The following is a 27,950-nucleotide window of genomic DNA, read 5'->3' as shown; positions in this document are numbered from 1 at the left end:
GTACTAGTAGAGGGCTAGTCTGGTGATGACGGTGATATACTGATCTAACCTTTGCTACATTTTTGCAGTTGCTGCCTCGATTGGGGTAATGTACGATTGGGGTGAGCAAGATCGTGTAAATCAGTTATTGATATCCTGACGGTTCTCCAGCACTTGCATTCGGACAAGAGGTAGGTTAATGCCATTATCGGAACAGTCTCATCTCTAAGAATAATGTCACAGGTTGAATTGATCTGGGTGAGCAGAGAGCCCTCATGTCCAAAGGAACGACGTAACAATACCATCAATCCGCGACAGAAGCAACACTGGTCCCTGATGACAGTCATGTATCTCACTGTATGTAGCCCGTGCCATAAGTGTGCTTAACAAGTTGAGCTGATGTGATGATATCCTAGGTGCGCTACGTCGGAGTAGTATATGCTATGTATGTTTGGAGAACTAATGTCCGGTGTTGCGCTGATCGCCCATCTCTCACCATTAGCATGAACATACAGAGTGCGTCTCTTCACATGCATTGTTTGTTGATTCTGACCAGCGGTATACAGTGGCTGTTCAGATAATACCTCTGAAAGATACAGTGAGCATTCCGTACTGATCCCTTCCATAGCCGTCTACTAATCAACTATAATGGAGGGGTGAGCAACGTTCTTGGACAACTTTCTGATTCATCATAATTGTTGCTACAGTTGTGAGTTTAGCGTGTGATTCTCTGAAGCTTATCGCTGACTGAATGTCCCAGGCCTTTACATGTATTTCGCGTTATATTGGACGATGTGGGTTCTAATTGCAATACTTGGTGGTGAGTCTACATGATTGCGATACCTCGACTTCACTGAAATATCATGCGAAGTCATCATGATCGCTCGGTTATATGCCATGTATCAACGGTCCAGAAAGGTTCTGGTACTTCTCGTTGTTGTCTTCACGGTCATCAATCTCACCAACATAGTGTTGCTCACAATAAACATGAGATATATTTCAGCGGGTAAGCTTCAATTATGGATCGAAGACTTGGAGTGCCTCGGGCTCATTTATAAATACCAGAGCAAGTCATTATCTTTGGCACCTATCAATGCGTTGTTGAAAATCCCAAAAATTTGGACACCATCCCTTGGATGATCATGGGTGTGTGGGAGGTCTTCATACTGTGTCTTGCAGTCTGGATTGCTCTAAAGCACTTCCGTGAATTGCGACAACACTCGGCGAGAGGTGTTATCAGGGACTGTTTCACGGTGTTAATGAAAACTCACATGAGTTACTTTGTGAGGTGAGCAGATAGTAACGTGAACGTGATTATTTTATTGAAGTCCTGCACATGACAGCTTTATTGTAGTTTTATGCCTCTCCTTCAGTTATTTTTCGCCAACGATGCCAAAGGTATGCCAATGTGTCACTGACCTCTGCAACCACGCTTCATTGATGCATTATTTTCCATAGGATCCATATTCTCCAACAATTCTGATTCGTTTCGGCTTTCTTGAAATATTCATCATTGTGCAGTCAGCTGTGCTGGGACCACGCCTGATCCTCGGTGTTCGAGAATATCACGCTAAGCTCGTGGTCGACATCGATGCAGGACCTAGCATGATTTCAGCTGCTTTCCAAGATCGTGTGCATGTATTGACTAGCAATAGCGTGTAACACGGGAGATGTTCGATATGAGAATAGTTCTATCTCCCTAGAACGCTGTCACGTTGACGGCAACACTAGCAGTTCTCCGACTGTGACATCAACAACTGTTATTTCGATATTCCTAGATGCATATTCCCCTTTTACTTGATAATCCATGCTGAAACACTTACTTCGAGCACTTACTATGCGATCATTATACTACGCTACGTCCCTCCCTTGCTTACACCCATCCTCTAATAGTATAACCCTAATCTCGAATGATGCCAGTTAGTGGCTAACCATGAATGCGAATATTATTTTCAGCTATTTCGTAGGTGTGTAGAGAGCTCTTAATCCGACACAGTGACCGGGACCAGCGAAACGGAAGGCACAGACGAAGACGATGACAAAGCAGAAGACGAAGCTGCTAAAGGCCATGGCGATGTAAAGATTGATACGATGGCGGCTGCGGGCGAAGAGAGACACCGGCATCAGGCTGAGGCAGGTCGACGACAAATCAAAAACAAACATGTACAATCCGGACCGGCTAGGATCCTGAATAACTAGGGCCAGGCACAAATATATTCTTACTTGCCGTCAATTCCGTGACTTCCTCGAGCCACGCACTGGACCAACGTTTCGGCCACGATCCGTCGACAATATGTTCCACGTGCTAATGCAGTGGTACGACTCAGCCCAGTGAAACCAAGGGATAGCCGTATGGTACTTATCTCGGCAGTAACTTGGGCAGCGAACTGGTCAGCGTTTGCTGGGCGTTATGCTAATTGTGTTGCCTTATATTTGCTATAGCACGAATGTCATCCTCATACGTCCGTCCACCAAGTTCGCCGCTCGCTCGCTCACATTCTGTAATAGTATTATGACCATCATCTCAAATGATCCCAGTTGGTGGCCGCTCATCAATTCGCGTCTTATATTCGACTATTTTATAGGTCTGTACTACTAGCACAGAGCCAGTCAGATGATAACGGTGATATGCTGATTTAACCTTCGCTGCATTTTTGCAGTTGCTGCCTCGGTTGGCGTAATATACGATTGGAGTGAGCAAGATTGCATGGAATATTGATTGATATCCTGATAGCTTCTCCAGTGCTTGCATTCGGAAAAGAGGTATGTTAATACCATTACCGGAACGGTCATCTCTCTAAAATAGTTTCATAGGTTGAATTGATTTGGGTGAGCAGAGTCTCATGTCCAAAGAACGACATAACAATACCATCAATCCGCGATAGAACCAACACTTGTCCCTCATGACTGTCCTGTATTTCGCTGTATGTAGCTCGTGCTATAAGTTTGCTTAACAAGTTGAGCTGATGCGATGATATCTTAGGTGCGCTACGCCGGAATAACATATGCTATGTATGTTTGGAGAGCTAATGTCCGGTGTTGCGCTGATCGCCCATATCTCACCATCAGTGTGAACATACAGAGTGCGTCTCTTCATATGCATCGTTTGTTGCTTCTGACCGGGTGCATACAGTGGCTGTTCAGATAATACCTCTAAAAGATGCAGTGAGCATTTCGTACTGATCCCTCCCATACCCATCTACTAATCAACTATCATGGAGGGGTGAGCAACATTCTTGGACAGCTTTCTGATCCATCATCATGGTTACTACAGTTGTGAGTTTCTTTGGAGCGAGTAATCTTCTGAGACTTATCACTGACTGGATGTCCCAGGCCTTTACATGTACTTCGCGTTATATTGGACGATGTGGGTCCTAATTGCAACACTTGGTGGTGAGTCTACGCAGTTGCAATACCTCGACTTCACTAAAACATCATGCGAAGTCATCATGATTGCTCGGTTATATGCCATGTATCAACGGTCCAGAAAGGTTCTAGTACTCCTCGTTGTTGTCTTCACGGCCATCATTGTCGCCAATATAGTGATGCTCACAATAAACATGAAGTATATTTCAGCGGGTAAGCTTCAATTATGGATCGAAGACTTGGAGTGCCTCGGGCTCATTATAAATTTCAGAGCAAGTCATTCTCTCTGGCACCTATCAGTGCATTGTTGAAAATCCCAAAAATTTGGACATCATCCCTTGGATACTCATCGGTGTATGGGAGATCTTCACATTGTGTCTTGCAGTCCCGATTGCTCTAAAGCACTTCCGTGAATTGGGACGACACTCGGCGGGAGGTGTTATTAGAGGCTGTTTCGTGGTGTTAATGAAAACTCACTTGAGTTACTTTGTGAGGTGAGCTGATAACGTGAACGTGCCTATATTTTCCGTTGAAGTTCTTCACATACCAGCTCCGTTGTAGTTTTATGCTTCTCCCTCGGTTATTTTTGGCCAACGATGCAAAGGGTATGCCAATGTATCACTGACCTCTGCAACCACGCTTCATTGATGCATTATTTTCCATAGGACCCATATTCTTCAACAGTTCTGATTCATTCCGGCGTTGTTCAACTACTCGTCATTGTGCAGTCAGCTGTGCTGGGACCACGCCTGGTACTCGGTGTTCGAGAATATCACGCTAAGCTCATGATTGACTCTGACACAGGATCTGGCATGATTTCAATTGCTTCCCAAGATCGCGCGCATGTATTGACTAGTATTATCGTGTAACTCGGAATATGTTCAATATGATTTACACTCGTAAGGCCTCTACAGGCAACGAGAATTTGCTCGTGCATCACTACTGGCACTAGCTGCCCAAAATGTTGAGCTGCTACTTGATAGAGTTTGAGAACGATTGGAATAGGGTGGAAGCGACTGCGGAGGAGAGGGAGCCTTTTCATCTGTATTTGAGGCGGACGTTTCATGACAGGACTTATAATGGCAAAGGTGAGTGAGAACAGGAAATGGAAATAGATCTGTCAGATGATAGGCTATCGTTTAAGTGAAGTACCAAGCTGTAAAACGTAGACTGCGGTCAAACAATGGGCAGGTTCACCGTTTCCTGACAACTCTTCGCTAGCACAGGAGATGTGCACTCATCACCGAGTTGAGCTACTGGGCATACATCGTTCAGGATGTCCATTCAAAGCCCAAAGCTCACCTGCGAGACCAGCCGGCAGCATTCAAACCAGCTTTCACCTTCTGCTCCCTATCTAATATCGCCTTCTCGCGCGGGTCTGTCTTCAGCGTTCATTCTCCCGCGCAGCTTCGGCAGCTTCTTGGTATATTACTGAAGTATCATGCAAAGCTTGCAGCGATTGAGATGGATTTAAGGAGTGGTAAAGATTAAGTAGGATGCACGATGACAATGAAAATGAAAATTAATGCCACAATAGCAGAAAGGCAAAAGGAAGGGGCGACTGGGATTATATGTAGGCAAAAAGGAAATGCTGGAAGGGTGACCGAGAGTGATGGACAACGAAGTTGACTAGCGGGTCTGAATTCTGCTTCGGATCATTACTTCTCATGAAAACGATACTCAAAAAAGACCAAGTACTCACCTTCATCGGAAATCCAAGAGATCGACGTACTCCTCATCCATATCCTCCACACTATTTATCTCTATGCAGTGGCAGTTGCCATGAATGGTTCTGCGCTCTTCACAATGTCCAGCATATTTTCTGCGGGTATGCGGTTGATTGCATTCAGAAACATACGACTATCATACCCCCATAGCGACTCGGAGAAGTCTTCATTGTTGCTTATGATAACCTTCCATAATAAGAGTCTCCCTATGATGTTCGGTCGAAAATTTGCCTATTTGAGGCCCAAATTTTGCGTTTTCCTTGTCGCCTATTTGGCGCCTTGGGGAGCCACTCCAGTGCTGCAAGCACGCCACAATTGATGTCTGTCCGATTCTTGCCTATTCTAGGCCTCCAGCCGACCTTCAGGGCAGCCTTTTTCAACTGTTGCTGTATGATCAATGAGCGCCAATCATCTCTAAGCTTATCTATTATGTTACTCGGCGAGAATCTACATCATGAGGCAGTGTTTCTACCGCCAGTGGCTGGCCATCAATCAATCTTTCAATCTTGCATGCTCCACACATCACTTTCGGTCGTCTCTCTTTCTCATTTGCATAGGCCGCAGGGAGTTTCTTTTCGAGATCTGGGTGGGTATCAAAATGTCCTCGCCACCAGCCTGTCTTTGGGCTTTTCGTCGCTCATTCTCAAAGTTGGGAGTGGGTGGGACACGACTTGATGACTTGATGTTGCATGGGGATGATATCGCACATTGATATTGCATTGATAAGACTGATCTACGGCAGATGGGAGCCACCTTGTATTCCGCCATCGCCAGAACACTGCCACTGGCTGTAGCCCTGTAGCCCGGGGTTAGCCCATAGGCTTCACACGGCTTACTGTTGGCTCGCCACTAGTGGCGGTAGAAACACTGAGCCACCTTGTATTCCGCCATCGCCAGAACACTGCCACTGGCTGTAGGCCTGTAGTCCGGGGCTAGCCCATAGGCTTCACACGGCTTACTGTCACTTGGCTCGCCACTGGCGGTAGAAACACTAGTGTGAATCCTATGGGCTAGCCCCGGGCTACAGACAGTGGCAGCGTTCTGGCGATGGCAGAATATAAGGTGGCTCCCATCTGCCGTAGATCAGTCTTATCAATGCAATATCAATATAATATCAACTTGCTGTCGATGCTGTGACTCCTCAAGCCACGCACTGGACCAACGTTTCGGCCCCATTCCGTCGGCAATCATATTGTTCCATATGCAGCAGTGCCAGTGCAGTGGTACGACTCAGCCCAGTGCAACCAAGGGATGGCCGGATGGTACTTATCTCGGCAGTGACTTGGGCAGCGAACCGGTGAGTGTTTGCTGGGCGTTATGCTAATTTTGGTGCTTTCACATGGTCATATGTTGCTTTATATTTGCTGCAGCATGAATGTCATCCTCATACGTCCATCCACCAAGTTCGCTGCTCGTTCGCTCGCTCGACGCCCACTCACATCCTCTAATAGTAGTATGACCATCATCTCAAATGATCCCAGTTGGTGGCCGCTCATCAATTCACATATTTTTTCGAGCTATTTGGTGGGTACGTACTAGTAGAGAGCCAGTGAGATGACGATATGCTGATCTACCCTTTGCTGCATTTTTGTAGTTGCTGCCTCGACTGGCGTAATATACGATTGGAGTGAGCAAGATTGCATGAACTATTGATTGATATCCTGATGGCTTCTCCAGTACTTGCATTCGGACAAGAGGTAGGTTAATGCCATTACCAGAACAGTCATCTCTCTGAAATAATTTCATAGGTTGAATTGATTTGGGTGAGCTGAGAGCCCTCATGTCCAAAGGAACGACGTAACAATAACATCAATCCGCGACAGAAGCAACACTGGTCCCTCACGACTGTCCTGTATCTCGCTGTATGTAGCTCGTGCTATACGTGTGCTTAACAAGTTGAGCTGATGTGATGATATCCTAGGTGCGCTACGTCGGAATAATGTATGCTATGTATGTTTGGAGAGCTAATGTCCGGTGTTGTGCTGATCGCCCATGTCTCACCATCAGTATGAACATACAGTGTGAGTCTCATCATATGCATTGTTTGTTGCTTCTGATCAACGGCATACAGTGACTATTCAGATAATACCTCTGAAAGATACAGTGAGCATTTCGTACTGATCCCTTCCATACCCGTCTACTAATCAACTATCATGGAGGGGTGAGCAACGTTCTTGGACAGCTTTCTGATCCATCATCATGGTTACTACAGTTGTGAGTTCATGTGATCTTCTGAGACTTATCATTGACTAGATGTGCCAGGCCTTTACATGTACTTCGCGGTATATTGGACGACATTGGTCCTAATTGCAATACTTGGTGGTGAGTCTACGCAGTTGTGATACCTCAACTTCACTGAAACATCATGCGAAGTCATCATGATTGCTCGGTTATATGCCATGTATCAACGATCCAGAAAGGTTCTGGTACTTCTCGTTGTTGTCTTCACAGCCATCATTGTCGCCAACACAGTGATGTTCAAAATAAACATGAGGTATATTTCAGCGGGTAAGCTTCAATTATGGATCGAAGACTTCGAGTGCCTCGGGCTCATTGATAATTTTTCAGAACAATTCATTCTCTCTGGCACCTATCAGTGCGTTGCTGACAATCCCGGACATTTGAACAACATCTGTTGGATCCTCATCGGTGTGTGGGAGATCTTCATACTGTGTCTTGCAGTCCGGATTGCTCTAAAGCACTTCCGTGAATTGGGGCGACACTCGGCGGGAGGTGTTATTAGGGGCTGTTTCGTGGTGTTAATGAAAACTCACATGAGTTACTTTGTGAGGTGAGTCGATAACGTGAACGTGGTTGTATTTTCCGTTGAAGCTCCGCATATACCAGCTCTGTTGTAGTTTTATGCTTGTTCCTCGGTTATTCTTCGCCAACGATGCCAAAGGTACGCCAAAGTGTCACTGACCTCCGAATGCAACCACGCTTCATTGATACATCATTTTTCATAGGATCCATATTCTCCAACAACCCTGACTTATTTTGGTTTTCTTGAACTATTCAGCATTGTGCAGTCAGCTGTACTGGGACCACGGCTGATCCTCAGTATTCGAGAATATCACGCGAAGCTCATGATCAACTCTGACACAGGATCTAGCATGATCTCAATTGCTTCCCTAGATCGCGTGCATGTATTAACTAGCATTAGCGTGTAACTCCGAAGATGCAATATGATTTACTCTCGTCGGGCCTCTACAGGCAACAAGAGTTTACTCGTGCATCACTACTGGCACTAGCTGCCCAAAACGTTGAGCTGCTACTTGATAGAGTTTGACAATGAGGTAACAAGTGATCGGAATAGGGTGGAAGCGACTGCGGAGGAGAGGCAAAGGTGAGTGAGAACAGGAAATGGATATAGATCTGTCAGATGATAGGCTATTGTTTAAGTGAAGTACGAAGCTGTGAGACGTGAGCGACGTTTCTAGATTGCGGTCAAACAATGAGCTGTTTCACCGTTTCTCGACGATTTCTCGCTAGCACAGGATATGCGCACTCATCACCGAGTTGAGCTACTGGACATACATCATTCAGGACGCCAATTCAAAGCGCAAAGCCCACCTGCGAGACCAGCCGGCAGCATTCAAACTAGCTTTCACCTTCTGCTCCCTATCTAATATTGCCTTCTCGCGCGGGTCTGTCTTCAACGTTCATTCTTCCGCGCAGCTTCAGCAACTTCTTGGTATATTACTGAAGTATCATGCAAAGCTTGCAGCGATTAAGATGGATTTAAGGAGTGGTAAAGATGAAGTAGGATGCACGATGAGGTAAAATTTCATGACAAAGAAAATGAAAATTAAGGCCACAATAGCGGAAAGGCAAAATAGAGAGGCGACTGGGATTATATGTAAGCAACGAGGGAATGCTGGAAGGGTGACCGAGGGTGATGGACGAAGTTGACTAGCGGGTCTGAATTCCGCTGATCATTACTTCTCATAAAAACGATACTCAAAAAAGACCAAGTACTCACCTTCATCGGAAATCCAAGAGATCGACGTACTCCTCATCCATATTCTCCACACTATTTATCTCTATGTGGTCAGTGGCAGTTGCCATGAATGGTTCTGCGCTCTTCACAATGTCCAGCATATTTTCTGCGGGTATGCGGTTGATTGCATTCAGAAACATACGACTATCATACCCCCATAGCGACTCGGAGAAGTCCTCATTGTTGCTTATGATAACTTTCCATAATAAGTCATTGTTCAAGGCTTGAGCCTCACTCTTTCGCATGACCTTTCTCTTGCCTTTCGCAACTGCAGTCGTAACCTCAAAACTCATCTCTCCGGTTGAAAGGAGACGTAAGGCGCGCTTAACCTAACAACAATTAGTGCAATAGGGTAGTAAAATAATCATATAGCTTACCGCTACTGCAGAGAGTGCAAGTGCTATTCGACTGAGTTGCTCGTCGCATCCCGGAGCTTCGATAGGCACGCAACCTCGAGTGTAATCAAGGTGGGCTGCAAATGTTTGCAGTATGGATCTCGATTTCCACATCCCCGTCCACTCCTAAACAACAGGGATGTTAGCATGAATTAAGCATAACAGGTGCCCCGACCTTCTTGTCTTTAGAAGAATCGTTCCTGAAAAGAAACCGATTTTTATAAAGATAATACTTGGCAAACCGGGAGCGTTGCTCGTAAGTTGAAAATGAAGCAGGATTAGATGCCATGAAGCTCGTGATCATAATGAGGGCAGCACATCCAAATCCACTGCGCCACCTATGCAACGCTTGCTTAGACTGTATGAAAGAGTTATCAGGAGTCGACCATCTGTGTTGGTAAGACATACCGCAGGACAGACTACATCAATGCAGCGTTTCAACGAAAGTTTCCCTTCGTATACAACCCTCCAGGCCTTTACAAGGATTGTGAGCAGACTGTGATCGTCAATGAACCATGGATCAACGCCCTCTCCGCCGGCAGCATGTGCAATAGTCGGGAGGAATACACCATGCCAAGCATTATTGTCGAAGCAGCTGGCGGGAAGGGAGTCCAAGCTGATACTCCTGTGTCTTGTAGTAGGAAGTGCTGTTGTAGCTTCTGAATCTGAATCTGAATCTGAATCTGATGGCAATTTCTCCTCCCGCACTGTCACTGTTTTCATGCGCTTGGCTGGAGGCATGCTGTCGACCACACCCACATTGGTCTGAAGAGATAGTGAGCACGATGCACAAGATGATCATTTACCAAACATACTCCTGCAGCTCGTTTGTCGCCTGTAAAGGTGATAGTTGGTTCTTGAACCCCTTGTACCCATGCTGATATGTTGTCAGTACCACTACACGCATCCTTCAAGTAACTGGTGCGTTCATTCACAATATTCCAGTAAAAGACTGTTGATTCGGTTAGTAACAACAACATTGTGGTTGAAATTTAGGGCTTACGTTGACGGCAAGGTAGTGTTTATATCTCGGATCCCGCATCACCGAATGTACTAGCAACCACTCGTGAGTCGTCACGGTGACACCCTCCACTTTTACTACTACAGTTTTCCATTGCTCGACGTCTGTTTTGTAATATGCCCTTCTTCATCTCGCTAACCACCGGGATTTGGTTGGTGCATGTGTAGAAGAAAGGTTGCGGATACTTGTGTCATGTATGTCTTAAAACTTCTCTTCAATTAACTTCGATGATGAGAATTGCCTTTTATCACGCAATCCTGATAGAGACGGGCACACCCTCGGGTGAGGAGACATGTTTTCACTTGATGTAAGGTGAGGAAGGCACTACATGCTTCCGAGCTTCCGATTGGCAGTGCGTCGTCCAAGCTGACAGACTATCAGGATTTGACTGTGTCTAGACGGTGAGCTCGCTGAGCATATTTCGCGTCTGTCTAGTAAGGAACGACAAAGAGGAGTGAAGGGAGCTGGGGGAACAATATTTTCTCTCACTGCCACTGTGACCACGAGCCTGACGGGAAGTCCAAATAGTCAAAGAAATCAACGAGGCTCAAGGCCAAGTCTCTTCGCATGCAATGCGGCAACAGCACCAACAGATCAGAACCCTAAATGTTATGTCGGGCAAGAACCGGCCCGTGGACATTTGAAAGTCACTAGTGCACTTCTTCCATGTTTCATCCGATTTCAACACGCTCTGGCATGGATTCGGCCACCCGCCTTCGACATGCTTAGTAGTACTACGCGGCCGCTCCACACCATGCATCACTGCGCTTTTCCAGGCTCAGCGACAAATAAAAAAAATCCTACATTCAGAGAATGGGCGTTGGGAGGCGCCTTCTATGGTGCATTCAAGCCCCGAACCAGCCTTAGTTCTTGCCGTGCTACTTCCAGTGCTGCTTCCATAAGAATATCGATACCGAAGTCCCCAGTGTTGCGATACCAGTAGAAATGCGATAGAGTCGGAAATACTTCAGCTAGGAAATATGGTACGCCCGAGACTTCCGACATCTCGGAGTACCCAAGGTGCAGATTGCAAAGGGCGGTTTGCGTGGGCCAAAACTCGTTGGTCCCGTCCGGTGCTCGAGGAATTATCGTCGCCTGTGTAGCATCGCACGTCAGATGCAAAAATTGCAGCAATCTACACCTTGACGCCAGTGACATCAGGGCGGTAAAGGTGACGTTACAACCGGCATGCCTCCTTGAGGCGGTGAACTTCAAATCCTGAATAAGCGGCCAGGCAACTGCGACATCATTGATGAACCTATCGTCAAGGTTGTAGTCTCCAATGCCGAGGAATACAACAGATACCAGTTCGTTGAACTTGAACAAGGGTCGGAAGATTTGAGAGGGGAGTGGGGCGGCGGGTTCATCATCATTCACAATTGATGAATCGACCAGGTAGAATTGTTTCAAGGATCTGAAATTTTGGCATAACGTGGACAAGGATTCTATGAAGGCGGCGATTTCGGTCGGGCGAGCAGGCTTGTAGTAACAGATATCGATTAATTGTAGTTGTCGGGTGGTGACTTGACGAAGGAAGTGCGTGCACTGTGGCAAGGAATCGCCAAAGAGACGTAAAAATTCGAGACTAGGCAATTCAAAGGGTATATCGCCCGCATCACAGGAGGCTCCGCGCAAAGAAATGTTGAGGGTTTGCAGACGTTGTGCTTGCTGGATATTGTTGATTGTCTGCCTCGTCAGACATGTATCGATTGCGTAAATGGCCAGCTGCGTTAACTTTGGCAGCTTTCTGAGGCTCGGAGGGACTGTAACAGTTTTGGCACCATTGTCCGCCAATATCATCATCTGGCGCAAACCGTACGCTTCTGCGGGAAGAGCAGCAAGCAATTGCTCTACTTCATGCGCCGGCAAGCCAGCTACATCAAACGCGAGCGCTTCCAATCTAGGCGACAGGAACTGCCGAAGTAGCAAGACTTTTGAACTACACTCCAGAAAACCAAATGTGGCCTCGAAATCCAATTCGCAAAGGTTCGGGAAGAGTCTGATAGGAGGGAACCGCTCGAAAAGTCTCTGTAAGACACGGCCACTGGGTTGTAGCTCCAGGGGCTCGCAGTTATCAGTAAGAAGTCGACGCACTCTCGATGCATTTATTCTAAGGCGCTCCCACTCAATGGGAGTTGGTTCTCTAGAAAGATTCTGCAAATAGGAGGACGGTGAACATTGTCCTGTCAAGACTCAAATGACACACTTGACTTACGATAGTATGATCCTCCACGACCTCCCAGGCGTCTTCCGGTAGACACATAATGAGAGGTGCTAGACTCCGTTGTTCGGACCAGAGGATATTGAGGGCGGGACCTGCCAGCCTGGAGCATGTCATCGCCACGTTCACCAAGTCCGTCGCAGAGGATTTGACATGTTGTAACACGGCATGGATGATATCGTCAAATTCAAAAAAGCGATGCATGATCAAAAGTTGTGGTTGGTGCTCAAGCACACTACCTCCTATATAACTAAGCTTACAGGAATCTACAGACCCACAGGTCTTCTGGTGTTTTTTTTTGAGCGGGTGTGTCCACTTGTGGAGGTCATGGCATCATTGACTTGATCGGCTGCTCTCTTGTAGACACAAGAGCGTCATTGTTCCGCTAGCACTACAGCTGTAGTCCACCACTGTCGCTAAAACAGCATCTTTTGGCTGCATGCACAGCACTTACAGTGCGGTGTTCCCTGCAGAATATCCGGAGCAAAATAAATGTTATCTACGTCAAAACATGCAAGCCTTACCATGTATATGGAGTAATTTTAGGACGAGAGCGCGGACAGCATATTCTGCGCTTTTCCCCCTCTCAGCACCGGCGCCTGTTGGTTGGCCTCGAAGTGCCAGCCAAAGAGGTCCGAGCAGAGATTCAACGTACTGACAAATGGTCAGAGTTCAGACCGTCGGAATGGCCTACTAAACATGGCTTGTAATGAGACTTCAGTCAGAATCGATTGTGAGTTGATGATCATAACAAGAGCGCAAAAAAGATAACTGGGACACCTATTGTTAAGGGAATGGGCCTCAAAACATAGTTCGTTTAGCATGAGTTTCTTTACTAGCTCATACTGGCAGGTGGCTCGGAAGCACCCGGTTCAACCAAGTGTCGCTGTTTGCCGATTCGGAGGACAAAGCATTTCTCACGGGTGATGTGTCTACTTATTACTACCTGAGTATGTACGATACGTCGAGTGTTTCGCCGGGGACTTGTTCATGCGAAAAGCCTCCAGTTCACGCGAACCCTTGCACTGATTTATATTCGCATGCGTAAGCTCAATCATTCCTCCCGATATTTACGCCCGTGCTTCCGAGTTGTCATCCAAACAGCAGATTTGTATTGGCATGCCCCACAACGCCTATTAATCGGTATCGATAACACGTCTCGATATTACCTCTGTGCAGCTCGCAAAGTGTCCAACGTCCAAAAATCAGCCCGACTCTTTGCTACCAAAGTACACTCCTGCGAGCATACCGTGACGTCTGGCAGCGCACATTCAGAATAACACGTCTAACTCTAGGCTCGTCACTCCTGTTGTGAATCAAGACAAGTCTAGGAGGCTTGAGCGCCTCAGCTTCGGTGCCCCTCTTTCTCCGATCTTGACCGGCTCCCAGCTGAAGATAAGACGGTGCGGGGATCCCTAATGCGTGAAACTCATCCCCCCAACGTGATGCAGATAAAGCATTCGGCTCGGCGGCAAGCAGTCTGCGGACTTATGCGGTGCGTCGCGCCATAGGAGGGCCATTGATAATAATACATGATCCACGTGCCACCAGTACATATGCAGTGCGTATTGTTGATCCGATTTTTCCTCGTTGTAATGCAGCTCACCATCGATAGCTACATTCTCGAGCGGGCTATTCCCGTCAAATGTTAAACTAGCCTATGCAGACCTGTGATTAACTCTGTTCACTTCACGAAGAGGTAATGTACTTGTCCATGACATGCCTCGTTTCTGTCATTGATAATGACATACTATTCAGAGTGAACGTTCCACATCCTTTCCGAGACTGACCTTCCCTCTCACAGCTCTCGGCGTGATATTAGTCGCTTACTCTGAATGTATCTCTCCTCCCCCACTACGTACGTGCGTCCCTGATTCAATTCGTGCAGTACGTCCTACACTTGTCCTCACTTAGTATATGTACCACCACTTCACTTCCTGATTTTGCACCGGCTCGTCCATCCACAGCAAGAAGCACAACACTACTGATTAAATCTCCCTGTCAGGTCACATGCAGATATGTGATGATGTCGAAGTGGGCAGTGACTGATTTCTGTGCATCTGTTTCTGTCTGCACTTTGTGGAAGATGAATTTCGATAAGTCAATGCCTGCGCACTGGGGGCATGTGACAGGGGCCAATATGAAATTGGAAGTCCGACCGTTCCGAAGTCTTTACGAGATGTCGGAACTGACTTTCTCAGCGTCTCTTGTGCTCTCAGGCTTATCATGGTTCTAAGGATTGGATATGGTACTCGTCTACTCAAATCGCTTGAAGAAAATGACATCTGACACCTAATTTACTAGTCCGAGAACACTTCTGTTCTCCCCTTTTGCAGTTCGAAGCCGAAGACAAGGGCTCGACGTTTACGCTTGTCGAGTGCCCCAGTACGCCCCTCAATTCACTCATCCCCTACGGTATTGGAGCAAACATCCAACACAGGTGGCACGGGTCAGCTGATCTCCCGACTCACGAAGGATGAAATCGATATCGCAATGTACGCCTCGCCCGATCTCTAAAAGCAATATTTCTGATCTTATCTTGTCGTCCAATACCGAAACAGAGCTCTCACAGATCCCTTGATCGCAGGGATCGCAAAGGGATCGGAGGCGTATAAGCTCGTAGGGAGTTACGTCACGTCGCCTCTCCGCTGGTGCGCCCGGGTCCATTTCTCACAACCGATTGATTTCTAAATGGATGTATAATCATATCATTATCACAGGGCGGTCATAACGGGGCACAAACCCTCAGCATACAATCAAATCTCCGACCTCCAAGGTAGCACGATCGGTATTTCAAGAAATGGCAGGTGAGCCTCGCACCCAAAATCACATGCCTCCATCACGATCATGTTTCGGGATGACGTAGCGGGAGTCAGACAATGGCGTACGTCATGGCGTTACAGCAGCGCTGGCCCACGAGTGAGCTCAAGTTCCAAGGTGCGTGTCTAATCGTCTCCCTCCTTCGGCATGTCTAACACAAAAGCTGATGCACAGTCAATAACGACATCCACGGCCTCATTAATTCCGTGAATGACGGGACGACGAGCGCTTTCATGTGGGAATGGTTCACCACGAAACCGTTTTCCGACGCGGGGGAGTGCCGCTTCGTAAGCTGTTTGAGACTAGTCGTATTACATTACTATACTGACCAATCTCATTTTAATTCGGATCCAGATCGGTCAAGTCCCAACGCCATGGCCCTCCTGGCTCATTGCGGCGCACCCGACACGAGCAGAACCAGTTGCCGTACGCACGTTCCTCAATAATCTCTCGCGCCACGTCCGTGCATTTGCGTCTGCAGAGGCCCGAGCAGGACCGAGCGTCAAGTTTGTGATGGACACCTTTAGCTATCCTGAAACAGACGTCAAGGTGATATCTTATCTTTGGTCTGATCGAAGGAGGGTTGACAGTGTGTTTATTTGTGAAGGAGTGGCTCGATGCTGTGGAGTACCCTGAAGACTGCTCAACGATACCGTGGAACGTCATCACTGACACGTTGAGGTAAGTGTCATTTTCCTGTGTTCCAGTTTGTTCCTCGTGCTAAACCGCGTTTAGTGTCCTGCAACAAGCTGGCGTAGTGGCCCCGCCTGAAGGAGCTGTCAAGCGGGATCATTTCGTGAACCTGGACATCGTGACACTCGTTTGACACGTGAAAATTCATTACTTCTATTGTTATTGATCATAGTATGCATCACCCCTTGTGATACGTACTTATCGTGTCTGTAGAGAAGAAAGCCGTAATTACCTGATGAAGTCCCAATTCTAGACGGGCGGTAATGAACGGACCGGGTCCTTGGTTGAAGAACGTTCCACCATGCCAGCATCGAAAAATTGAGAGCGTGTAGATAAGCAGCAGTGAATTGTGACAGCTGATCATGACAGTTACATATACCCTACACATAGTCGATAAATATCCAACCGCCGTGAAAAAGTCAGTATGTAGAAATAGAGTCAATCCTAATGCAGCGTCCGACGTAGTAATGGTGCAAATGGCAAATGCAGTAAAAGTAAAACTGTTCTCTACACAGCAATAAAAGTCCTCAAGATTGTAACATACGAATGTCCATTGATGAGCCCGGAGGTTGTAACGGTCGTACAAGTCTAAAACAATAGAATCAGCACGCCTATCCATCCAACCAATCAAAAAAACACCCACTTTAGCCATATTCGCCCGCTGCCACTCTTTTCCCTCACAAACTCCCACACAAAAACCTCACCTGCTTCCCCTGATAGACAATCTACAAGCGTTTGTCGCCCCTCACGGGTGCCCTCCGTCTCGAGGACCCATTCACCCCGCCATCCTTCGCCGATTCCATCGTCGACGTCAATGAAACCCATGCCGACGCGTGCACGCGCGACCCACATGTACTTCTTCGCTGCGGCCCATCCTCCGCGGGACTGTGGTGAACGGACGCGTTCTGTTGTTTGTACTAGGTTGAGCTCAGGGACGCCACCGCCACCTGGAGGTGCGAATGCAAATAGAGGGTGAACGTGGGAAGGCGTGATATGTGAATAGTATAGTGGTGATGGAAGGCTGAGGGGGTCATCAAGGGGCGGAGGCACAGGAGGGGTGAACGGAACAAGTGCGTAACCGTTGTAAAGCAGCCATGATTTGCGTAGCGCGCTATCGGATTCTTGCGATAATGATGTTTCGTCCGATTCGGGAGCCACAGGGAGGAAGCCGAAGTTGCAGACGATATCCCCGGTTGAGAGGTGTTCCCAGAGGCCGTTGTCGATCAGCTGTTGTTCGCATAACGAGATTGTTTCAGGGACGAGGCCTGTGCAAGGTACGAATACGCGCAGCACCGGCGCCCGAGTTCGTGAAATTGCCGTGTAAAGCTCATGTGGGGAGCCAGTGGAGAGGCCAAGAGAGTCTTGCGCCGTTCTGCGAGATATTGGTGGGGATGGACTACCACTAGCCGAAGATGAGGTACTGGACATCCCACTAGATCCTGTGCGTCGGTGGGTACGCATTACAGACTTTCTGATGTCATCCTCTGACATAAAATTCCGATTATTCGCGTAAGTGCCTAGTGGCGCAGACGTTTGAGGTGGCGTGCCAGCGATAGTGCGCCGCCATCTGGCATCATAGTATTTGAGAGATCGGGGCTCCGAGAGTGGAGGGGGCGGAGGATTTTTTCCACCGAATATGGAAAGTTTCCTCTGTTTCGGTTGATTGATTGACGGGTTGAAGTCAGCAGCGGTCCTGGGTCTTGGAGGGTCTCGACTCCTTGGCATGGGATTATGCGATGACTGGGTGGACCGCCTCCGATCTGACTCAGTACCTGATAAATAAGCGCTCGGCGGGGCTTTTGCTTCAGATACGTATGACAGAGGGGCAGGAAATGTGAGTTCGCGGAGGCCATGAGGCAGTGTGGGGGGAACCGAGGAAAGCCGTGGGGATTGAAAATAGGAGTCGTCATCAATGGGTAGGGGAAGAGAAGAACTGTGGACGAGGGACTGAAGAAGTAGTACGAAACGTGAGTGCGTGAGACAGAGAAGGGCGAGTTTATGGGTTAATTTCGCGATAGTTGCGTCATAATCTCGGCTGGGCGGTAGACTCGGTAGACTCCTGAGTGCGTGAACAGGATATTGATGGGGGGGAACGCGTTGCGAGATAACTAAAATTAACAAGTGCGCAGTAACGTTAACGTCAGGATATCAACCGAACAAAAGAAAACCAACGCAGGAGGTCAAGGTCTTGAAGGGAAATATCCAAGTCTTGGCACTTGGAGAGGTCACGATGCCTGAGAGCGTAGCTGTAGCCTGGGACAAAATGGGATAGTACGACATCCCTAAAATCGCGAGTATTCCAGAGATGCCTCATATCGGCACACGTTGATAATAGGACGTAAAAATCAGCCCATTGCATGAATTGTAATAAGCGAGCAAGAATATGTGGTTGCTTGAGGGAATAGACGGCCGCACGATGCATTCTCTTCCAGGCCAATGTTTTAGCCAAGGATGAAGCGCGCTGCGGTGGACGGTCGTGAACGAGGCTCGGCCTTCTAGCCGAGCGCAGTGAGTCGTTTGGGTATGTAGGTCTTTCCCTTGGAGTAGGGAAAGGTATATGGTATGATTTTTGAGACGATTTACGGGGTATTGAAGGAAGAGGCCTGTCTCTGACGTTGAGTATTGGTGGGTCCATGGAAACGGGATCACTTGAGGTGCTAGATCTTGAAGAATCAGAGTTAGTGAGCGATGGAGTGCGCTCAACGTATGGATCCATGGCAAGGAAGGGAAGGAGCATAGGTCATTAATATTTTTTTGGTTCAGTGGTAGGGGGGATCGACAGTCGCTAAATTTCCTAGTGACTCTGATTCATGGTCACTTTAAGTTGGAAGGGGTACGAACAAATTAGGCGTGGTCCCTCCCTGTCATATTATGTAATCCTGGGTATCAATAAATTGGGCGTGATGAAATTCCTCCTTGTCATAATATTTATTATGTAATCCGGTAGCTCCACTTTACTGTTGTTTGCTCCACTCACTGGTCAGTGGTTACGCTCATCATTGTCTCTAATGCCACCAGCAGCAGCAGCAGCAGCAGCAGCAACAGGAGTAGGTTTTTATTTCAAACGAATCGTACGTCAGCGCTGCTAACTAAAAGCAGGAAGGGGAAAATCTCGAGCGCGACATCTTTGGCGACGGCTCTGAACTATCATCAGAGGAAGATGGCATGTTCTTTTTATCCATTCTCACTTTATCTCCAACTCAACGCCTTTTATTCTCTCACAGATGCCCCGCAACAGCGTCAGAGACAGCAGCAACGCCGTCCCGTTGAAGCAGATGCATTCGGCTCATCTGGAGAATCCAGCGATGCTTACGTGCAGGAGCGTAATGTGAAAACCAAACGGCGTGTCAAACGTCGCGAGGACGATGAACCTCGCAGGGTGCAGAAGAAGCGCAAGAGAAAACAACCACTCACCGAGGAAGACCTTAACGAACTTCCTCCTGAGAAAGGTTCGTCTTTGAATTGAATTACCGGCCCTGACTAACCGTTCTCTAGCAAACAAACTTCGGCTAGATATGCAGTTCGATGCCATACTTAAGCCCAAAAAGGCAAATCGACAGAAGAAACCGAAAAAAGATGACGAAGAGATTTTGGATCGGTTCGCAGACGAGGAAGTATCACGTCTGAGGGAGGCCATGCTTGGTGCCGCAGCTGATGACGAACAAGCTAACCGCGATAAGCTGCCCGCAACCAACAAATTGAAACTCCTTCCTCAAGTAATGGAGGTGCTTCGCAAGTGCGCAGCTATCCTTTTTTGTTTGACCCGAGCGCTAATAATATCCCCCAGACAATCACTCTCACAGTCTATAATGGACAACAATCTTTTGGAAGGTGTCCGTCGCTGGCTGGAGCCGCTCCCAGACCGCTCTCTACCGGCGCTTAATATCCAGCGTGACTTTTTCCCCATTTTAAAACGCATGGAATTTATCGACAGTGCCGTGCTCAAAGAATCTGGCCTGGGACGGGTTGTGTTGTTTTACACCAAATGCAAACGTGTCACATCTGATGTACAGCGCATCGCTAACGAACTCGTATCCACCTGGTCACGCCCTATTATCAAGCGTAGCGCCTCATACCGTGATCGTGTTGTTCCCATGGCAGAGGAGGATGGTACGGAGCGCACAAACGAACGTCTCAACGCTATTTTAGCACGTGCAAAGGAGGGAGAAAAGAACCGGATCCGGAAGAACGCTGTTATGATCCCGCAAAAAGAAATTGGCACGTACACGGTTGCGCCGAGAACCAGTGCGAGCGTGATGAAGGGTAACCCGAGTGTGGATACTGATACGGTGCGGAGGAAAGTCAATGCTGAGCGGCTGAGGACCCTTTCTAGAAAGATGGCCACTCGCGCATGAGCACTACTGCATATTGGCGGTCTTGATTCGAGTATTTTTGTATTCTAAACTTTGAATATATATAGCATCTGGTTGATCTGCAAGTGTGAACCAGGGACAATACGTGTCACTACCTACCGCTGACACGAGTGCGGACGTACCGAGGACCGAAGAAGGTCAGTGAGTTTGCTGGCTTGGAAAGGTGACCTCACGGCAGACACACCCACTGAGTTTCACGCGTTAGTCACGGGAGTGCTGGAGGCCAAGACCACGAGCCGAGAGCTTATGGTGTATTACGATCCCTGTATGTAATGAACTTTTGCAGAAAGGCCAGTCCCAAAAAGAACATAGGGGTATCTGATCGGACATAGCGACGTTGTCTTGTTTTAATTTTGGACTCGACCTAGTATTTTGTGAAAGGCTGTAACACGCATCCGTGCTGGATACATAGGCAGCTTACATCAGCCAAAAATACTGCAGTAATTTGAAACTGATTGACAATGTTGGCTTGATTGACACGAGACAACAACGAGGCTGGCGGCCAGGGGCGGTGTTCCTCGTAATCATCGGCGCCGAAGCCGAAAAATTAGTTCTAGTCCATGTATGGATAGACCTGGATATTAACAGCGCTCGGACTGCAGTGTGACCACATCACATTGCCACCTGCCATGTTATAGTGACCCTGTCCTGTTCCAAAGGCACGTTTAAAAACCAATCGTGGCACATCGAAAAGTCCACATGGAAGACGAATATTGCAGCGTGAGGATGACATCTCTCTACCCGAAATCACAATGACAGCTGACCAGGCATGCAGACTAGAAGGTCTGGTGAGTCTAGGTCGTGAACATTTTCAGATCGAACAATGTCTCGCTTAGTGAAGTCTCACATGAGCACGTAGAAGCGACCGTCAATGGCAAAAGTCCTCTGGCATGAGGAGGATTAGGATGCGACATAAGCTATGTGGGAAGCGGCATGAATCCAACAGCCGTCACCGTGGTTCTCGAAGTAAACTGCCTGGGCACAGAAAAATTGACAGCAGAAAGAAAGGCGAACTAGCCAAGATTCTCAAAGCTTGGGAAAGCAATTGAAAAGTCGAGTGACTGCCTGCAGGCCTAACGTACGTTGATGACAAATCGTCTAGAAGCCACGGTTAACGTGCATGCCGCGTGCATTAGAATCAAGCCAGAATAATTTTTTCTTGTATGAAGCTCTCAGCCAATGGCCAACCTCCGTAGCCGTATGTACAGGCCTACCAGGAATGACGTGAGTATGGTACCAACTACTATCACTGTATTCATGATTACGAACACCTCACCCATGTACTAGGAGTCGGGTGCATGCATCATGACTCCGAGTCGTGATGATTATCAAGAGTGAGATATAATACCAACGGTCATCGATGCCCAAAAATTCATGATATAGTCTCTGAGCCAACAGCTTAAAGCCTTCGTCTCTGGTACAGCATGAGGGGAAACGACCTGAATATCAACCCCGTCAGGTCGAACCTAAGTGGAATTGCGTTAAACGTTGTATATTGCAACCAAGAGCGTCTTACCCATGTTAAAGTAAACCTATCCTGTTCCAAGAATAACCCCTCAAAGTCACGCGTCGGAAAAGATGTATGGCAGACGGTAGTAGTGTAAGAACGGTTCGAGCTAAAGTCACTCTTGTAAAACGTATGAGCTAGAAAAGGAGGCTTGCGGATCAGATGGTCTAGTGAGTTACAGTCGGAGATGCTTTTGGAACGGGCAACCACTCTTTGATTGAAGTCCCATATATGCACGTAGAAGCGACCGTCGGTAGATAGCGCTTCCAGTCTATGTCCAGGAGTGGGGGTCCGATATCGAGGAAGAGCATAGGCCATTCTGCTACCAAAAACACTGATTCGGTGGCTTGGATCATGCGGAAAGCAGCACGTATGCTGTGGTCCCCAGTCCAACCAGTCTATCGTGACAAGGTCCTCTGAACGCAGGGCGTTCTCTGAGAAAATGGCCATATCGATGACCAGAACAACGGGCAATACGGGAAGGAGCATCTCCAAGACCATAATTTGGGACTCAAGAAACGGTACGTAGCTGGGCATAAGGTCTGGGCGAACTGCCGTGCCTTGGACCAACGGAGTTGTGTGAACAACACACGGTGGATGACGCAGAGAGTCAGATATTGGAAACCAGTAAACGATTCGGCACTGAGGCGGCTCGCCAGATTCTTGTAACGTATGCAAGCTTATAGAAGCTTGCAGGTCGATGACAACAAACGTCTGTCGGTCTATAAGATGGAGAATGTTCTGGTGAGGATTTCGAGCTTCGTAGCCCCCTACAGGATACTGCTGCTGCTAAGAGTGGTGAAAAAAATCAATAATGGAACTTACACACACTGCCTGTCCTCTCCTCCAATCTACCACTTGTATGAACATCAGCTCCGCCCATCCACCGTGGGCGAATGTGCAGTAGGGGACAACTATACGATCCCCGCATATTGCAGGTTCTTTCATAAACATAACAACATTAATGCCACGTTCATTAAAAAGATGGCTGCAGTCCAAGGAAGTGCACGCTGAATCCGGATGCGGAGCCTGCGATGAAAGCATACGAATCTCAAGCCAAAAAACGTGGTGAGCTTGCAGGACATCGAGCACATCGATGGAGTTAAATGAGAAGATTGTGACCAAAAGATCCTGCAGAGGGTCGACAATGACTGTCACCAACTTGTGCTGCGGCATGGGGGACAGGATGTGGTTGGACCATGTCTGAGTGGTATTTGGCTTGCACTCCTGAATTATGAGATCGTTATCTCTGGACATCCACCAGAGCCCGCACTTTAAGGATTGTGTCTCTTTCGTAGCAGCAGGCACAGCAGGCACTGCTTCTTGGAAAACAGTGTTCACGTGGAAATCAGACCGCGACATGAGTGCCGATTTCTTCAAACAACTGTCCTTTTTGAAAAAGTCGATGGAGTCCTGGCCAGGGGTAATAGTCTCGGTAAAGCCCTGAGCGAAAAGCTCGAGCTTGTGTTGAATTTGTACAGAATTCTGAGCCGCATCCCTGAAGGTTTTGCAGGTCTGGTATCAACATAAGTGAGCCTAGAACCTTGCGACCATGGGGAAATAACAGACTGCTATTGCACGACGACAAAGGTCCCTTGGAGTAAGGAAAAGTAAAATGTGACATATCAGTTCTGCAGGAAGCGACAAGAACCCCATTGTCATGGTTTTAGAAGACATACTTTAGGAGGCCCAAAATTATGACAAATTTGTGCTCATTACGCCATAATCTTATTTAATCATGATTTCGATCAGATAATAACAATTCGTCAAACATGCAGTGGCCCACTGCAGGGTCTAATTGTGATCTCGGTCTTGTCGTTTGTGAGACGGAACAGGTAGCCTTGCATGTCTTGCGAGTCTCGAGTGGCATTTTCTCCTTTTCTGGTATGTGCGTCGGATGAGTCAATTTTGGAAGAGTGTCTACACCATGTCATTGTCCCTTGCAAAGTTGGTGTGTATTTGCTTCTGTTACATTGGGGAGCATGCTACGTAGCAAGTAACATGTCACTGAGCTAAGAAATGTGCAAGCATGCTACCACAGAAGTAGCTCTTTGAAACAAAAAGTGATCATTGGATAAGTATCATCCACGCCAGGACAAAGTAAAAGAGTCTACAACAGGAAAATACCATTATTCTCGTAGCTCGATAGACTTCAGACATAACTCACAGGAGTGGGTATACAGCGAGTAAGATGCGCTGTGGTTCAATTTTCGTACCGTCCAAGAAGTTCACGGATGCTGGGGATAGAATTCAGAGTCAGTGATTATATGAATTAAGGTGGGTCGAGCATACCCCATATGCACCAAGCCCAGGCAGCCACGGCCACGGGTGCACGCACCCAGATGACACGCACGAAGCATGAGATAAGTGCAGCAATATCTAATGGCGCTATACAGTAGCCAAGTGCACAGAGCCCTTGAAAGAAAGACCTAATTATTGGAGCGTAAGGACCATAGACGGAAATGAGATAAGGAAGTTTGGTTACACTCTGCCACCAAGAAGCTAGGACCATTTGGAAGGCAAAATTAGCATTATTGCATAAGCGGTGATGAATGTCCCACCTTAGCCTGGACGGTCACAACAAGGGAGCCAACGGACACAATCACGATCACTGAGGTGAATACCCCTAACGATTGGTTCGATGGTGCCTGGGTGTGGACAGTATATAGCTCCTTGTACGCACAATAAATAAAAGACGTACATTCACGCTCAACATGATGCCTAGGCATAGACAAAGTAATAACGGGCCCCAAAGATCCCAGTCTCTGCAAAGACGATATCAACAAACCAGCTCGACTGGAGTGCCAGGCGCCACAAACCTGAGGACTTCGCGTCCACCAGATTTACGAGGGTAGAGCACATGGACCAACTTCGAGTATACCGAAAGCAGGTCGCGTGCCTAGGCCTGGGGTCAGCTCGTACGACGGAGTAAGGGTAGTCGCACTGACGATTGTGGTGGTGACAGGTTCATCGAGAGTGTCCGCTCCAGAATACCTAAAGAATGTTTACACAGGATTCGATACAAATATGATATGCGAGACTTACCGAGTCTCGACTCGAATGCCACCGACAGTTTGTTTGTTGGAACTGCTAGACAGGCTATTGGAACCAATGTTGCCAGACACGTTCTGATTTGAAGTAGGAGCTGCAGAGGGCTTTGCTAGCTGTTCTGTTTCCCTTGATTTTCCCTTATCTACGGCTGGTGATGGTGCTGAGAACCCGGGGATGTCTTGCTCGTCTAGGTCGTCATCGTCATCGTCGTCTGTATGACTTGTTGTTCAAATGACTACAAACGTCATGCAAACATAAAACTCACCTGCTTCTATGAATCGCGAATTCAAGGGAGGATGGCTCATGGTTAGTTTATGTTGCAACTAAAAGTATGGGCACTGGGCATTGTGAGCAGCAGTGACAGTACTGCAGCGTCACTTGCGCGTTGGCACAACATCCATATATGGAATTATTTTTCCGCGCCCGTTTTAGATGGACTGACGCGTCGAGTAGTCCTTCTAACGTACACCTTGCAGCACCATTGAACTTCAGCAAACATGGTTTGTAGCCAGCTACAGTCCTTCATCTTGATCTGACTATCTTACAGGGAAACGCACCATCTGGCATGCCGCCTAGTCAACCTCAGGGACAGGATAATAAGGATAATAAGGACAAAAAAGCCGAGCCGCCAAAGAAGAAATGGGAACCGCCTCTGCCGACTCGTGTTGGCAAGAAGAAAAGACGAGGACCAGCCACTGCCTCAAAGCTACCCCCTGTCTTCCCTGCTACACGGTGTAGGCTTCGTCTACTCAAGATGGACCGCATTAAAGACTACCTGCTCCTGGAAGAGGAATTCATTCACAACCAAGAACGCATGAAGCCCGAGTCATCTCGTGAGGAGAAGAATCAGGATGAAAGGTCTAAAGTGGACGATATTAGAGGGACGCCGATGATGGTGGGCACGCTAGAGGAGATCGTTGATGATGACCATGCTATCATCAGTACTGCAAGTGGCCCGGAGTCATACGTTTCGATCATGAGCTTCGTCGACAAGGATAGGATTGAGCCTGGGTGCTCAGTCCTACTAAACCACAAGAACCAGGCGGTAGTCGGCGTGCTGGAGGACGATACCGATCCTCTAGTCAGTGTCATGAAATTAGACAAGGCTCCCACAGAAAGCTACGCTGATATTGGTGGTCTCGAGAACCAGATCCAAGAAATCAAGGTAGGGTTCCTCCTTCATTGTCGGAGCTACCTTGTGACCTTTCTTTTCCTTAACCCAGGAATCTGTCGAACTCCCGCTAACACATCCGGAGCTATATGAGGAGATGGGAATCAAGCCGCCGAAGGGTGTCATCCTTTACGGGGTCCCCGGAACAGGAAAGACCCTCCTTGCCAAGGCAGTCGCAAATCAAACGTCCGCAACATTCTTGCGCGTGGTCGGTTCCGAGCTTATTCAGAAGTATCTTGGTGACGGTCCCAAGCTTGTTCGCGAACTCTTCCGTGTAGCCGAAGAACATGCCCCAAGTATCGTCTTTATCGACGAAATTGATGCTATAGGTACCAAACGGTAAACGAAGCGTTTTACTTTTCACGTACGAATATTGACGCTGCTATCTTTGGAGGTATGATTCAACATCAGGTGGCGAACGTGAAATTCAAAGAACAATGTTGGAACTACTCAACCAGCTTGATGGCTTTGACACTCGTGGTGACGTCAAGGTTATCATGGCCACGAATAAGATTGAGACGCTAGATCCCGCACTTATCCGACCAGGTCGTATAGACCGAAAGATCGAATTCCCACTGCCTGATGTGAAGACCAAGCGGCATATCTTCCGGTAGGCCTCTTCTCTTCTCTTCCCTTACCGATCTTACATCGACTGAATAATCCATTACAGATTACATACGTCACGGATGAGCCTGAACGAAGATGTTGATCTGGAGGAGTTCATCATGGCCAAGGATGATCTTTCTGGTGCTGATATCAAGGCTGTTTGCACAGAGGCTGGTATGTTAGCTTTGCGAGAACGTCGGATGCGGGTGACGAAAGCAGACTTCACTGCTGCGAGGGAAAAGGTAAGTTGGATGTTTGAACTACGGGTGATGTTGCTGAGTCGTTGTAGGTTTTGTACAGGAAGAACGAAGGCACTCCCGAAGGCCTGTATCTGTAGCTTGTCCTTGTCGACTATTAATTTACATTTCTATACACTATCATCTGATTGAAGTACAGCGTTTTCGCAAGGTAACTCTTCTATCTGTGAAAGCTTCTGTCCACGCCCACGTTGTCATCTCCCTATGTGGTCCCCTATTTAACTGAGCATATCAGACATAGACGATACTGTCAATCGGGGTGACAACTACTGTCTAGTCGAACCAGCCTTACACTGATATCTCAAAATTTGCAATTGGTACTTGTGGAAACCTACATTATAATCCATTGACAATCATGCTCAAGTGAAAAGTGCGCTTCCTCTTTGTATTTTCCGCTCATAATGATCACAGTGGCTATCAAACATCTACACCAGTTCGTGCTCATGATGAGTTTGATATAATCTCTGGGTCAATGGCTTGAAACCTTCGTCTGCGCGGGGGAAACGACCTGAAAATCATGGATTTACAAAAGGTACTGGACATACGACGAGCGCGTGTATTTGCATATGTACTGTAATCGGTCAAATTATCCGAGACAGCTGCGAGCCGTATCATTTGATGCTGTTGCAGAACTCACGCACATATATTAGATCCACATGTAATCATTCGAGATATGGAGAAACTCCACCAGGGACAGTTCCTTCGCTTGGCCGACACAGGAAGCTCAAATGCAGAGCATATGCGGGGAAAGAGATATTTGTTT

General features: G+C 47.5%; 11 protein-coding genes across 11 annotated transcripts; 6 read left to right on the top strand and 5 right to left on the bottom strand.

Annotated features, from left to right (window-relative positions):
* Positions 1-753: 753 nt before the first annotated feature.
* HD556DRAFT_228246 (uncharacterized protein) lies at positions 754-1,788 on the top strand. Its single transcript, XM_041309955.1, has 4 exons — positions 754-985; positions 1,045-1,267; positions 1,323-1,377; positions 1,438-1,788. The coding sequence occupies exons 1-4, from the start codon at positions 856-858 to the stop codon at positions 1,639-1,641; spliced, it is 612 nt and encodes a 203-aa protein (XP_041163034.1). The 5' UTR covers positions 754-855; the 3' UTR covers positions 1,642-1,788.
* Positions 1,789-2,237: 449 nt separating this feature from the next.
* On the top strand, positions 2,238-4,342 carry HD556DRAFT_228248 (uncharacterized protein). The gene is made up of 12 exons (XM_041309956.1): positions 2,238-2,369; positions 2,488-2,564; positions 2,640-2,672; positions 2,723-2,742; positions 2,794-2,808; positions 2,865-2,903; positions 2,963-2,991; positions 3,049-3,062; positions 3,113-3,144; positions 3,471-3,558; positions 3,617-3,834; positions 4,011-4,342. Exons 1-12 carry the CDS (start codon positions 2,332-2,334, stop codon positions 4,212-4,214), a joined length of 807 nt encoding a protein of 268 aa, XP_041163033.1. The 5' UTR covers positions 2,238-2,331; the 3' UTR covers positions 4,215-4,342.
* A 2,101-nt stretch (positions 4,343-6,443) lies between these two features.
* HD556DRAFT_1440556 (uncharacterized protein) lies at positions 6,444-8,242 on the top strand (the record flags this gene model as incomplete). Its single annotated transcript, XM_041306132.1, has 12 exons — positions 6,444-6,600; positions 6,667-6,699; positions 6,750-6,769; positions 6,821-6,835; positions 6,896-6,934; positions 6,994-7,022; positions 7,080-7,093; positions 7,326-7,394; positions 7,446-7,580; positions 7,641-7,863; positions 7,920-7,974; positions 8,039-8,242. The coding sequence occupies 12 exons, from the start codon at positions 6,444-6,446 to the stop codon at positions 8,240-8,242; spliced, it is 993 nt and encodes a 330-aa protein (XP_041163032.1).
* Positions 8,243-9,056: 814 nt separating this feature from the next.
* Positions 9,057-10,682, bottom strand: HD556DRAFT_1525766 (uncharacterized protein; the record flags this gene model as incomplete). Its single annotated transcript, XM_041309288.1, has 5 exons — positions 10,283-10,682; positions 9,876-10,232; positions 9,643-9,825; positions 9,450-9,593; positions 9,057-9,401 (listed from the first exon to the last, which is right to left on the bottom strand). The coding sequence occupies exons 1-5, from the start codon at positions 10,445-10,447 to the stop codon at positions 9,057-9,059; spliced, it is 1,194 nt and encodes a 397-aa protein (XP_041163031.1). The 5' UTR covers positions 10,448-10,682.
* Positions 10,683-11,322: 640 nt separating this feature from the next.
* Positions 11,323-12,913, bottom strand: HD556DRAFT_1306248 (uncharacterized protein; the record flags this gene model as incomplete). The annotated part of the gene is made up of 2 exons (XM_041299885.1): positions 11,323-12,642; positions 12,704-12,913. The coding sequence occupies 2 exons, from the start codon at positions 12,911-12,913 to the stop codon at positions 11,323-11,325; spliced, it is 1,530 nt and encodes a 509-aa protein (XP_041163030.1).
* Positions 12,914-14,935: 2,022 nt separating this feature from the next.
* Positions 14,936-16,817, top strand: HD556DRAFT_1463911 (periplasmic binding protein-like II; the record flags this gene model as incomplete). The annotated part of the gene is made up of 10 exons (XM_041308305.1): positions 14,936-14,957; positions 15,014-15,094; positions 15,150-15,204; positions 15,271-15,360; positions 15,430-15,516; positions 15,576-15,646; positions 15,704-15,816; positions 15,884-16,078; positions 16,137-16,210; positions 16,265-16,817. The coding sequence occupies 10 exons, from the start codon at positions 14,936-14,938 to the stop codon at positions 16,353-16,355; spliced, it is 879 nt and encodes a 292-aa protein (XP_041163029.1). The 3' UTR covers positions 16,356-16,817.
* HD556DRAFT_1440552 (uncharacterized protein) lies at positions 16,750-18,938 on the bottom strand (the record flags this gene model as incomplete). The annotated part of the gene is made up of 3 exons (XM_041306131.1): positions 16,750-16,810; positions 16,866-18,330; positions 18,395-18,938. The coding sequence occupies 3 exons, from the start codon at positions 18,936-18,938 to the stop codon at positions 16,750-16,752; spliced, it is 2,070 nt and encodes a 689-aa protein (XP_041163028.1).
* Positions 18,939-19,187: 249 nt separating this feature from the next.
* Positions 19,188-20,653, top strand: HD556DRAFT_1353980 (transcription factor iws1). The gene is made up of 5 exons (XM_041302424.1): positions 19,188-19,269; positions 19,322-19,385; positions 19,447-19,671; positions 19,718-19,958; positions 20,010-20,653. Exons 1-5 carry the CDS (start codon positions 19,231-19,233, stop codon positions 20,575-20,577), a joined length of 1,137 nt encoding a protein of 378 aa, XP_041163027.1. The 5' UTR covers positions 19,188-19,230; the 3' UTR covers positions 20,578-20,653.
* Positions 20,654-21,716: 1,063 nt separating this feature from the next.
* HD556DRAFT_227113 (uncharacterized protein) lies at positions 21,717-23,966 on the bottom strand. Its single transcript, XM_041309952.1, has 4 exons — positions 23,672-23,966; positions 22,934-23,617; positions 22,112-22,882; positions 21,717-22,061 (listed from the first exon to the last, which is right to left on the bottom strand). Exons 1-4 carry the CDS (start codon positions 23,777-23,779, stop codon positions 21,924-21,926), a joined length of 1,701 nt encoding a protein of 566 aa, XP_041163026.1. The 5' UTR covers positions 23,780-23,966; the 3' UTR covers positions 21,717-21,923.
* An 8-nt stretch (positions 23,967-23,974) lies between these two features.
* Positions 23,975-25,507, bottom strand: HD556DRAFT_1353943 (Yip1-domain-containing protein). Its single transcript, XM_041302423.1, has 10 exons — positions 25,419-25,507; positions 25,148-25,364; positions 25,051-25,096; positions 24,922-25,001; positions 24,804-24,867; positions 24,664-24,750; positions 24,588-24,604; positions 24,395-24,531; positions 24,270-24,339; positions 23,975-24,212 (listed from the first exon to the last, which is right to left on the bottom strand). Exons 1-10 carry the CDS (start codon positions 25,456-25,458, stop codon positions 24,170-24,172), a joined length of 801 nt encoding a protein of 266 aa, XP_041163025.1. The 5' UTR covers positions 25,459-25,507; the 3' UTR covers positions 23,975-24,169.
* A 117-nt stretch (positions 25,508-25,624) lies between these two features.
* HD556DRAFT_1353937 (P-loop containing nucleoside triphosphate hydrolase protein) lies at positions 25,625-27,376 on the top strand. The gene is made up of 6 exons (XM_041302422.1): positions 25,625-25,653; positions 25,701-26,318; positions 26,377-26,663; positions 26,719-26,934; positions 26,995-27,172; positions 27,220-27,376. Exons 1-6 carry the CDS (start codon positions 25,651-25,653, stop codon positions 27,265-27,267), a joined length of 1,350 nt encoding a protein of 449 aa, XP_041163024.1. The 5' UTR covers positions 25,625-25,650; the 3' UTR covers positions 27,268-27,376.
* Positions 27,377-27,950: the final 574 nt, after the last annotated feature.

The sequence above is a fragment of the Suillus plorans genome (assembly GCF_016647745.1).
Source record: "Suillus plorans strain S12 chromosome Unknown HD556scaffold_14, whole genome shotgun sequence".
NCBI classification, from domain to species: domain Eukaryota; kingdom Fungi; phylum Basidiomycota; class Agaricomycetes; order Boletales; family Suillaceae; genus Suillus; species Suillus plorans.
Note: the sequence above shows the minus strand (reverse complement) of the source record. Positions and strands in the feature narration are given on the sequence as shown.